Below are 12,803 nucleotides of genomic sequence, written 5' to 3' on the forward strand. Positions count from 1 at the left end.
AGCAGGTTGAAGGGGAAACCAGAGCACGAACTGGTTCCCTCAGCCACTGAACACATGCTGGACCCCTGCCTGGTGTCATTAGCGGCAGCTCACCGGAGCCTGTGCTGGGCACCAGCAGACAAGGGCGATGAGTGAGACAGGAAGGTTCTCACCCACAGAAGCTCACAATATGGCAGCAGAGACAAACATACAAATGGACAATCACACATCAGTGCAATAAATGCTCTTCAGCCAGCCCTCAACCTGGCTCAGTGAAGAGGGGGGAAGCCTGACAAGACTGGGGAAGGCGTCTTCAGGGAAGGGGGCCCTGGAGCTAACTGTACTATGTGCTCAAGGCTCCCAGGGGCACACCCAGTGGATGAAAGCATGTGCAAAGGCAAGGGGACGCCATGGCCATGAGAAGCAGAATGCCCACCACAGATAAACAGTTTCTGAGGAGTCTTACTGCATCTGCCCTAGCAGAAGAAGGCCTAAGAAGAGTGTGCACTTGGCCTTTTGTTTTTTAAGGATTAAAGGAAAGAAGCTGTCAGGTGGACTTGTGGCCGAAAGATAATCTTGGAAGCTGGCTTTGGCGATATGAACAAGTCTACTGTCGCCAAGGACAGGAATAATACCAATATGATGGCTCATATGGTAAAGCAAGGATTCAAACTCTGGAAGCCTGGCTCCATCTTGTTATATTTTATGCTTTGAAGGGTTAAAAGTAAATTGACTCAAATTTCGTGAGCATCTCTGCAACTGGAAAGTAGGATAGCAAGTTCCAGGGGCATATAATTGAGACATACAAGGAATGGATCCAGTGGGGCTTTGAAGAAAGTAACCAATAGGAATTGGCACCAAGAGCTGAAACTGAGAAAACCAAGATGAGGGAACCTCCAAAGGGTACTCAAGGTTGAGCAGAACACAAAGATATCAACTTATCCTTTTCCTAACCGTCCCACTGGCCTCTGACAGTAGCTAGACCATTGCAATGGTGCTGCTTTCTGATCAGCAGCACCAGGCTGGTGAAGACCAAGAGCTCAACAGTGACACTGTGTGGTAAGAAGGAGCAGTGGACTGATAAAATACCAGGGTTCCTCTGGGTTGCAAGTTGGAGATGGAGGGGGAAATACATTTGAGAGATACTTAGGAGGCAGAAGAATGGAAAGGATTTGGTGACAGGTTGGATGTGGTGGAGTTAGGGAGATGGGTGAGAAAAGTACGAACTCAAATTTCTGTTGAGGCCAATTCTTTATCATTCTCTATTAAAGGGAGCCCAGATAGAAGAGGAGCAAAGTGGCAGGATAAATACATAAAACTAGAAGGATGAAAGTGGACAGAAGGGAACAAGGTGAAATGAAAAAAAAAAAAAAAAAATTAAGCATTTGCTGCATGCCATACTCAATGCTAGGAATATTGCAAATAGTATCTCATTTAATCCTCCTTCCCATAACCCAGTGAGTGGCTACATTATGTCCATGTTACAAATAAAGAAACTGAAGCTCAGTGATATGAAGTCACGCAAACCAGTAAAAACAGAACCACAGTTCTGAACCCAGCGCTTTTCTCTCTCCATCTGTTCCTCTTAAAGAGGTCAGCTGACCGTTGAGCAAGGACAAAGAAGTCAACAAATTAGAAAGAACACCGATTTCCTGAGCATGAGTGGAGCAAAGCCCGCAGCAACCAAGGCCAGAAAGAAAGCAGGCCAGTCACAGGCCCTCCTGCTTCTGCCTGGCCAGCCTGAACCCTCTGAACATTTAGGAGGGAGGGTGGGGATAGGAGTAGGGAGTTCTGTCACCTCGGAGATACCTAAGGAGGCCTGTGCTTTCGTCTGTGGAGGGGCAAAGGCAGGGAGAGCTAGGCAAGCAATCACTTTGAGGCCCAGCTTCAAGGCCTCCCACCTTCATAAACCAAGCAGGCCTAGATAGAGGGCATGGGTCTCAAAGTACCTAGTCTCTGCAGGAAGCAGACACTGCCATCTGGGGGTGTTAGGTCACAAAATAGATCGACCTCTCAATTTCCTAGAGGAACCAGCTTTCCAATCTACTGTGTTCTGTGTCTCTCCACAGCCATCTCCTGGGTGGAGGCACTTAGCCTGCAAACAGTAGTGTGAGACACGCTGCCCATAGGAAGGGAAGAAGAGAAAAGAGGAACGAGGCTACGTCTTAAACCAGACTTCTCAGAGATCCAGGGAGACCAACGACTGGGCCTTGGCCTTGTGTGGGTAGGTAGACACCTGAAGCGGGAAACTGAGATGGGCTGAGCGGGAATAGGTGGCACAGTGGGCCTGAGCTCCACTTGCCAGGTAATCGCTCTGGGGAGATGACCCTCTTGCAGGGTGCCCTTATACTCGTGTGACATGAGACAGTCACAGCAGAGCAGAAACCAGGGTGTGATGTGATGTGGCAGAAAGAGGAGCAAATATAATGTTCCCAAGATCCCACAGCTCCCAGACGGCAGTGGACACAGGGGACAGTGGAGAGTTGATAGCCAGCAGGCCCGGATGGTGTTCCTGGGTTGAGAGGCAAGGGGCCCCCTTCAGCAGAAGCTATGGGGGTGGCGAGCCCAGGACAAAGACTGGATGAAGGGTTTACTAAAACCCCAAGGACATGTGGTGTCAGCAGGAGCCAATGCAGAGCCAGGTCAGCTAGGGCACACACTCTGGGCTCCTACCAGCCGAGAGAACACATGCCAGCTACCCTAGCTCAGGATGCAGCTGTGCCGGAAGCAAAGGTCAGAAGGAGAGCAGAGGCCTCAGGGAAGTCAACAGAAGCCAGCCAAGAAGAGCACACGGCCCCGAAGTCCTCCCCAACGCCAGGTGCCACCCTGGGGAGGAAAATGAGCTGAGGACGCTTGAGAAACAGAACCACCCAGAACTGTAGTATTAATTTTGAATTAACCAATTACCCCAGATAGACTGAATTAGACCAAAAGTCCTCCTTTAAATGAAAAAAAAAAAAAATGTGTTCACTTTCAATTGGAATACAGTTGTCCCTAGGGGAATTGGTTCTAGGACCCCTGAGGATACCAAAATCCATACATGCTCAGTTCCCTTATAAAGGCACTCCTGGGCATACACACCGAGGAAACCAGATCTGAAAGAGGCATGTGTACCCCAATGTTCATCGCAGCACTGTTTATAATAGCCAGGACATGGAAGCAACCTAGATGCCCATCAGCAGACGAATGGATAAGAAAGCTATGGTACATATACACAATGGAATTACTCAGCCATTAAAAAGAATACATTTGAATCAGTTCTAATGAGATGGATGAAACTGGAGCCCATTTACAGAGTGAAGTAAGCCAGAAAGATAAACACCAACACAGTATACTAACGCATATATATGGAATTTAGAAAGATGGTAACGATAACCCTATAGGCAAGACAGAAAAAGAGACACAGATGTACAGAACAGACTTTTGGACTCTATGGGAGAAGGCGAGGGTGGGATGATCTGAGAGAATAACATCGAAACATGTATATTATCAAGTGTGAAACAGATCGCTAGCCCAGGTTGGATACATGAGACAAGTGCTCAGGGCTGGTGCACTGGGATGACCCAGAGGGATGGGGTGGGGAGGGAGGCGGGAGGGGGTTCAGGGTGGGGAACACATGTAAATCCATGGCTGATTCATGTCGATGTATGGCAAAAACCACTACAATACTGTAAAGTAATCAGCCTCCAACTAATAAAAATAAATGAAAAATAAATAAATAAAGTGGCATAGTATTTGCATATAACCTATACATGTCCCCCTGCGTACTTTAAATCATCTCTGTGCTGTGTGCTAAGTTAAGTCACTTCAGTCATGTCTGACTCTGTGCGACCCTATGGACTGTAGCCCATCAGGCTCCTCTGTCCATTGGACTCTCCAAGCAAGAATACTGGATTGGGTTGTCATGCCCTCCCCCAGGAGATCTTCCCAATCCAGGGATTGAGTCTGTGTCTCTTATGTCTTATGTCTTCATTGGTAGGCAGATTCTTTACCACTAGTGCCATGTGCGAAGCCCCTTAAATCATCTCTAGTTTACTTATAACACCTAAAACGATGTAAATGCTATGTAAATAGTTGTAAATACAGTGTAAATGCTACATAAACAGTTGTCGGTTCAAGTTTTGCTTTTTTGGGACTTTCTGGAATTTTACCCACAGACACAGAACATACAGATATGGAGGGCCAACTGTCTGTTCTTTCACCATCAGCAGAATTTAAGGCTACATAACAAGCCAAGATCAGTTAAAGAGAGTAACTTTTTATACATGCGAATCGTGGTGTCAACTTTGACTGCTACATGTGGAGAGAGGGCACCCTTGATTCCTGAGAATCTCAGTAAAGAAACTGAGTTCTCCTAGCCTAAGGAGCAAGTTAAGATTTTCCTCAGTCACATTTGGTCTGACTACTTCCACACCATAAGAACAGAAAATGCCAGGTGACAGAGACACCTTTCCTGAGAAGTATGGGGGATGAGCTGGGCCAAAACAGATGGAGAGGCCATCCCCTGTAGTGGACAGCTGGCAAAGGGAAGGATGGGACCTGGGGCTTTGGGAGGCTCTTCTAGTTCCTGCACCAAAGGTCTCTGGGAGACACTGAAGGCGTGAGGAGGGCCGTGTGGATAAGGTACAGAAGGTGAAAGACAGAAGGGAGGATAGGACTTCGCTGGTGGTCCTGCCACCAGGAAACCCCTGCCAGTGCAGGGGACACAGGTTCCATCCCTGGATTCCACATGCCATGGGGTCACTGTACCACACGCCACAACTAGTGAGGATGCAACTACCGGGCTTCGCAGGAGGCTCAGTAGTTAAAGAAGCCTCTTGACAATCCAGGAGACAGGAGATGCAGGTTTGATCCCTGGGTCAGGAAGATCCTCTGGAGGAGGAAATGGCAACCCACTCCAGTATGCTTGCCTGGGAAATCCCATGGACAAAGGAGGTGGGCAGAATACAGGTCATAAGGTTACAAAGAATCAGATATGACTTAGCAACTGAGCACACATGCACCCTGCAACTACTGAAGCCCGCATGGCTAGAACCTGTGCTCCACAACAAGAGAAGCCACTGCAGTGAGAAGCCCCTACTCAAGAGGGCTACCATAACTCGAGAGTAGCCCCCATTCGCTGCAAGCAGAGAAAGGCCATGTGCAGCAACGAAGGCCCAGTGCAGCCACAAATAAATAAATAAATAAAATTTTAAAAAAACAAGAAGGGAGGCTAAGCAGCACTCACCCATCTCTGCCTGTATGTCACGGCAGCTCAGCAGCAGCAGCCTGCCTCTTGTGATCAACTCCATGGGTATCCTGGAGACTTGGGCTTGCCAAGTGTTCAGGCGGGTCACCAGCATTACGTAGTTCTTGATAGGATAACCTTTCATAGACTCCAGCTTTTGACACCCCCAGGCTTGCAGGAATTCATAAACGCCTGTCATCCAGTGATAGTCCCTGCAGAATTCTTGCACCTCCTGCAGCATGTCCTAGAGGCAGATGAGGGGCTTAGGGTAGAGGTGGGCGGCTGTGACAGGAACTGGTGGCCACCATCCCATTTCTTAAACCTCTGTCCTCACCTCCAGCAGGGCCTGTTGGATAGCCAGTGCCTGCCGGATTTGGGAGCTGTTGTCCAGGTCTTCTTGCAGCTGCTTATAATCAAGAGGCAAATACTGGCCCCGAAGCCGGTGCCCATGGACCTCCAGGGCTTCAGTAACTGTGCGAGACTTCCAGGGCCACACCAATCCTATATTCGGGCCACAGAAGATGTCCACAGCATCGCTGGGCTGGCCCTGGAACTTGGGCATCATGAAGTCTGAGTCTGCATAGTCCTCATCATCTTCGTCTAGTGGGGGACATACCATGATTGTCCATGAGTGCCCTCCAGGGACCACATACAACCTCTCCCTCTTCCCTGAGTGTGGACATACACATTACACACCTTACACATTCTCTGTTCATGAGTGAGTTTACACATACATCTATATCATAAACACAGTGCCAGGGAATCTGTTAGAGTTCAGACACAGACAGCAAAATTTACTCTAGCTAGCATTTGCAGTGAAAGCATTAGTCGCTCATTCGTGTCCAGCTCTTTGTGACCCCATTGACTGTAGCCTGCCAGGCACCTCTGTCCATGGATTCTCCAGACAAGAATACTGGATGGGGTAGCCATTCCCTTCTCCAGAGGATCTTCCCAATCCAGGGAAGCCCAGTATCAGTACCCCAGTATAAGCCCAGTATAAGCAATTATTTCATAAAATTACATGAGTTGTGAATGACTGCAAGAACTGAAAAACAAAAACACTCTAGGCCAAGTGTCTAGAGATTTGTGCTGCCTGGCAAATGGGGATGTCATCGCCATGCTACCAGCGACATAAATACATGATGATAAATGATTACGAGCCCCACCAGAACAGATGGCATGCGTCCTGCCTCTCTCCCCTACTTACCTCAATTCTGAACTGAAGTCACATATAGCTCTAAATAACCTATGACTCCCAGCCTCGAGGAGGTCTGAGAAATGCAGTTTCAGAAATGCAGAACAGAGGAGGAAGTGGGGAAGGAAGCTGAGCAAGCCAGTCCTCAGTGCCTGTTTAAAGGAATATCCTTGAACCCGGCCTTCACCTTAATTCTCAGAAACTGGTTAATTGCCAACTTCGGTATTTGTGTTAAGCTTTGCACAAAAAGGGAGACGAGGCAGCAAAATGTTCATAAATTAGATTCATACACCAAACATGTAAACACCACGGTGCCCCCTCCCAAGGGCCCGTCCTCAGATCTCTTCCCTTCCCCATCAGGACTCACTTTCTAGAACTAACCCAGTTTCATGGTTTTAAATACCATCTATTTTCTCTGGAATTTGTGTCTAACTCAGATCTCTCCCTGAATCCCAATCCCATTTAAACAACTGCCTCATCCACATGTCTACCTAGATGTCTACCATGCACATAAAACTTTTTACAGCCCAAAGTGGGCTCTGATCTCCACCCACTCCCCTCCAAATTGCTCCTCATGCAGTCTTCCAACTTCAGTAAACGGAAACTCCATTCTTCCAGGTTGTCCAGTCAAAAACTTTTAAGTTATCTTTGACTCTCTTTTCTCACATATAATGTACCCACTCATCACAAAATTCCACTGGCACATGCACGAGGAGCAAAAACATGCCTCTACCCTCCTACCCCTCAACACATGTTCAGACCCAGGTTAGAGCTGCTCTGTCCACGTCCAGTGCCTGATTCTATGGCCATTAGGACACCGCACGTGCCCTTCTCCCTCCTTCCACCCTTCCTCCCCACTGCCTAGGGCTCCTTAAATACCTTCAATATACAGGGAATCCCAGAAGGTCTTCAGATCTGTAGACTGCATTACCTTCATGCCAACGTGCAAAGAAGGGGCAGAAAGAGCAAACAATGAGGGTTCGGACCAGGCTGAGAGCTTCTGATTCTAGAGGACAGAAACAGGGTATTCCCTGTAGGGAATTCCTCCAGCCAGCCCCCTGCCCACAAGCCAGAATACCTTAAGGGCAGAGGCCTTCATTGAACTTAGGCCCGCAGTTAAAATCTGGATCATATTTTCAATACAGGGCTCATGAGACAGCTGACCACGACTGTCAAAGACCAGCTGTGCTGAGAGAAAGGGTTTCTGCCTTGGGGCCTGTAAAGAAAGGTCAGGAGAGGTTGTGGGGCTACAGATCAGTACTTGTTTCCCGCCAGTCGGCCCCTGCCTGCCCGCCTTCCCACGTACTACCCACCACCTCACTTGCAGGATGTTGGCCACAAAAGAGGTTATCTTCTCCTCTAGGATGGACACGAGGTTCTGGCAGATCATATAGTCTACCAAGCGGGCCAGCTGTCCCATCTGCAGCAACCAGGCCTCCGCCTGCTTCAGCCTCTGCTCCAGCTGCTGGCACTGCACCTTCTGTAGGTACACAGAGGTCTGGTCTGTCCTGATCCTCTTGCAGTTTTTCAGTCGCTTCTGCAGACCCTGTTGCATGTGGTATGTATCCCCGTGGATCTGTCAGGAGAGTGGAAAGTTCACTGGAGAAGGGGGGATGGAGACCAAACTGGCCACCCACTGGTCTGTTGCAAAGCTCTTGGGTCTCAGAGTATAAAACCTCAACCCTAGATATGCAGATGGAGGGCTGCTTCTTTGTAGAGATTGGCTCTGGAAATCTTTAAGTGACCAGAGAAGATGTGAAACGGAGAACATATATTGAGAGGCTACAATGAGTTGATTTGATAGGCCAGGTCTGTCTGTCAAATGCCCCCAGTGAAGTGAAAGTTGCGCAGTCTTGGAATTCTCTAAGCCAGAGTGGTAGATATTCCCTTCTCCAGAGGCTCTTCCCAAACCAGGGATCGAACCCAGGTCTTCTGCATTGCAGGAGGATTCTTTACCATCTGAGCCACCAGGGAAGCCCAAGAATACTGGAGTGGGTAACCTATCCCTTCTCGAGTGGATCTTCCCAACTCAGGAATCAAACCAGGGTCTCCTCCAATGCCCCCAGGATTGGAGGGGGGGACTCAAATAGAAAGTTTGTGTGTGTGTAAATAGAGAGATTTGTCATGCATAGATTAGACAAAGAAGAAAAAAGATATTCAACAAATAAGGCTCAGTAATTATTCCAGGTTATGGTGTCCAGTCACTAGACCTGGTTGATATGGCACGCTGACCAGCATAACATAGCCTTCTGTGACAGCAGAAACTCTCTCTGGCTACTGACATAGACTTTCTAGTGGGGGGCAGGAAATGTGGGATAAAAGCCTGGGAGCCTCTTTGTGGGTTCATCTCACAACTGGGAAGTTCCTCAGCCTACAAGAGTGCTGACAGTTGCCACCTCTCTGGCCTGTCCTGATGAGGAACAGAGGGGAGACACCAGGAAGGTACGTTTGGCCAGATGGACGCTTTTGTCCCTGCGGCTCTCCTATCCTTTTTGATGCTCAACAGAGCTTGTGGTGAGAACTATGAGGTAGCTATGAATTATATTCTGCTCTCTCTGAGTTCAGATCCTAGTCTTCTGAGACCCAGACATAAGGCAATTGAAACCTAAGTTAGGCGTGTCATATACAAACTTGCCTTGGATACTTGGCGAGGTGTCCTCTTCCATGCTCTAGCAATGCCCTCAATACCCACTGGCTCCTATACATAGTCCTTAGTCCAGTGCACCATTATCAATTCGTGTGACTCGTCCACTACACTGTAAATTCTCCAAGGAATTTACTCCTTATTTGCTTCTGTTACACTTAACCCTAACTGCTTAACACAGAGCCTGGCATGGTTAGTTCCATTGTAAGTGTTTGTCAAGAGAAGGTATCGTCTCACATTGAGAGGACTTACTGAGTGACACCTAGGATAAAACCATGAACAACAAGGTCCTACTGTATACCACAGGGAACTATATTCAATATCCTGGGATAAACTATAATGGAAAATAATATTTAAAAAAGAATGTATATACATGTGTGTATGTGTGTGTGTAAAACTGAGTCACTTGACTGTACAGCAAAGATTGGCACAACATTGAATTAACTACACGTCAATAAAAATTAAACAAATAATAAAATTAGAGAGAAAAGGAGATTCTAAAAAACACTAACAACAACAACAATTACTACAATAGAGTATAATCTATTTAAAACCTTACCACTAGGGACATTATATCAATGCAAAGAAATAGAAGAAAACAATAGAATGGGAAGGACTAGAGATTTCTTCAAAAAATCAGAGATACTAAAGGAATATTTCATGCAAAGATGGGCACAATAAAGGACCGAAACGTATGAACTTAATGCAAGCAGAAGATATTAAGAAGAGGTGGCAAGAATACACAGAAGAACTGTACAAAAAAGATCTTCATGACCCAGATAACCACGATGGTGTGATCACTCACCTAGAGCCAGACATACTGGAATGTGAAGTCAAGTGGGCCTTAGGAAGCATCACTACGAACAAAGCTAGTGGAGGTGATGGAATTCCAGTTGAGCTATTTCAAATTCTAAAAGATGATGCTGTGAAAGTGCTGCACTCAATATGCCAGCAAATGTGGGAGACTCAGCAGTGGCCACAGGACTGGAAAAGGTCAGTTTTCATTCCAATCCCAAAGAAAGGCAATGCCAAAGAATATTCAAACTACCACGCAATAGGACTCATCTCACTCTAGCTAGCAAAGTAATACTCAAAATTCTCCAAGCCAATCTTCAACAGTACGTGAACCGTGAACATCCAGATGTTCAAGCTGGATTTAGAAGAGGCAGAGGAATGAGAGATCAAATTGCCAACATCTGTTGGATCATCAAAAAAGCAAGAGAGTTCCAGAAAAAAATCTACTTCTGCTTTATTGACTACACCAAAGCCCTTGACTGTGTGGATTTTCCACAACAAACTGTGGAAAATTCTGAAAGAGATGGGAATACCAGACCACCTTACTTGCCTCCTGAGAAATCTGTATGCAGGTCAAGAAGCAACAGTTAGAACTGGACATGGAACAACAGACTGGTTCCAAATTGGGAAAGAAGTACATCAAGGCTGCATATTTTCACCCTGCTTATTTAACTTATGCACAGAGTACATCATGTGAAATGCCAGGTTGGATGAAACACAAGTTGGAATCAAGATTGCCAGGAGAAATATCAATAACCTCAGATATGACACCACCCTTATGGCAGAAAGTGAAGAAGAACCAAAGAGCCTCTTGATGAAAGTGAAAGAGGAGAGTGAAAAAGTTGACTTAAAAATCAACATTCAGAAAACTAAGATCATGGCATCTGATCCAATCACTTCATGGCAAATAGATGGGGAAACAATGGAAACAGTGACAGACTTTATTTTTCGGGGCTCCAAAATCACTACAGATGGTGACTATAGCCATGAAATTAAAAGACTCTTGCTCCTTGAAAGAAAAGCTATGATCAACCCAGACAGCATATTAAAAAGCAGAGACAAAAAAAAAAAAAAAAGCAGAGACATTATTTTGCCAATGAAGGCCTGTATAGTCAAAGCCATGGTTTTTCCAGTGGTCATGTATGGATATGAGAGTTGGACCATAAAGAAAGCTGAGTGCTGAAGAATTGATACTTTTGAACTGTGGTGTTGGAGAAGACTCTTGAGAGTCCCTTGGACTGCAAGGAGATCCAACCAGTCCATCCTAAAGGAGATCAGTCCTGGGTGTTCATTAGAAGGACAGATGCTGAAGCTGAAACTCTAATACTTTGACCACCTGATGCGAAGAACTGACTCACTAGAAAAGACCCTGATGCTGGGAAAGATTGAAGGCAGAAGGAGAAGAGGACGACAGAGGATGAGATGGTTGGATGGCATCACTGACTTGATGGACATGAGTTTGTGTAAGCTCCGGGAACTGGTGATGGTCAGGGAAGCCTGGTGTGTTGCAGTCCATGGGGTCGCAAAGAGTCGGACACGACTGAGCGACTGAACTGAAATGAGGGGCATTATCTTTAAAGTTCTAACAGAAAAAAAAAAAGTTCTAACGAGATTTTTAATGGGGCTTCTCTGATAGCTCAGTTCGTAAAGAAACACTGTAAATCAACTACACTTCAAAAAAAATAAATAATAAAAATAGAGAGAAAATGGAGATTCTTTAAAAAAAACAAACTAACAACAACAATAATAACTACAACAGAACATAATCAGTATACATTTTTAAAACCTTACCACTAGGGGCAATATCTTTAAAGTTCTAAGGAGAACTTTTAAAAACTTAGAATTCCATATCTAGCCACAGTATCACTGAAGTTTGAAGATGAATAAAGACATTTTTAGATATACAAAGACTCTAAAAATTTACCATCCATAGATTCTCTCTGGAAAAAACAAAGAGTTAATTTCTGACAGAAGAAAATGAATACAAGAAGATAAAGTGGCCTACAAGAAGTTGTAATGAGCAAAAAAAAATAAAACCAAAAAATTGTGAAATATATTGTTAATTCTAAATGAGAAGCCATAAACCAAAAATGTTTGTAACAATGTAGGACTAAAATTCCAGGAGATATCCAAAAAAGCATAATGAGAAGGGTGGAGGGTAGGGAGAGGAGAAAAAGAAAATTAGAAGAATGCCAAGGTTTTATTCTGCTTGGGAGAAAGATATAGATACAAACTCAACTTGGCATTCATTCAGTCAACAAATATTCACTGAGCACCGACTGTATGTCATACACTACAATAAGTAATAGAAACATACTAGTTAATGAAACAGATAAAAATTCCTACCATCTTGTTGGAATACCTACAATAAACATAATAAATAGTAAATTTATATTGTATGCAAAAATTATGAGAGCTGTGAAAAAAAAAAAAACAGCAGGAAACAAGAAATCAGGAGTGCTGGTTAGGGGACTTCCCTGGAGGTCCAGTGATTAAGAATTTGCCTTACAATTCAGGGACGCAGGTTTGAGCCCTGGTCAGGGAAGTAAGATCTCACATGCCAAGGAACAGTTAAGCCCATGCCTCAACTACTCAAGGAGGGAAGGAGGAAGGAAGGAAGGAAATGGGTTTGTACCAGTAATGCAAAGGTAGTCTAACACTGACAATTTACCATATTAACAGACTCAAGGAGAAAAATTACAAGATCATCTAAATAGAAGAAGAAAAAAAAAATCATTGGACAAAATTCAATACCCATTCATGAAAAAAACTCTTAACAAACTAGGAGTTGATGGAAACTTCCTTAAAAATTGATGAGTATGTAAAACACTCACATATAATATCATTATTTGTTTCTAATCTGAGTGATTCAATAATATGACATTTTAATAGACAGCAGCATGCTTTTATTTAGCACAGATTATAAGCTTGGTTCTGTAACAGTTCAGTTGCCAGCTGTGATG

At 45.0% G+C, this 12,803-nt stretch overlaps 1 protein-coding gene across 1 annotated transcript in view; it reads right to left on the reverse strand.

The window, feature by feature from the left end:
* Nucleotides 1–12,803, reverse strand: part of DNHD1 (dynein heavy chain domain 1) — a 61,696-nt gene that overhangs the window by 34,378 nt on the left and 14,515 nt on the right. Inside the window, 5 exon segments of the mRNA XM_061161312.1 lie at nucleotides 5,207–5,450; nucleotides 5,541–5,806; nucleotides 7,281–7,332; nucleotides 7,480–7,617; nucleotides 7,723–7,977. Of these exon segments, the coding sequence (XP_061017295.1) occupies nucleotides 5,207–5,450; nucleotides 5,541–5,806; nucleotides 7,281–7,332; nucleotides 7,480–7,617; nucleotides 7,723–7,977 (955 nt within the window).

The sequence above is a fragment of the Dama dama genome, chromosome 1, assembly GCF_033118175.1.
Source record: "Dama dama isolate Ldn47 chromosome 1, ASM3311817v1, whole genome shotgun sequence".
Lineage (NCBI taxonomy): Eukaryota > Metazoa > Chordata > Mammalia > Artiodactyla > Cervidae > Dama > Dama dama.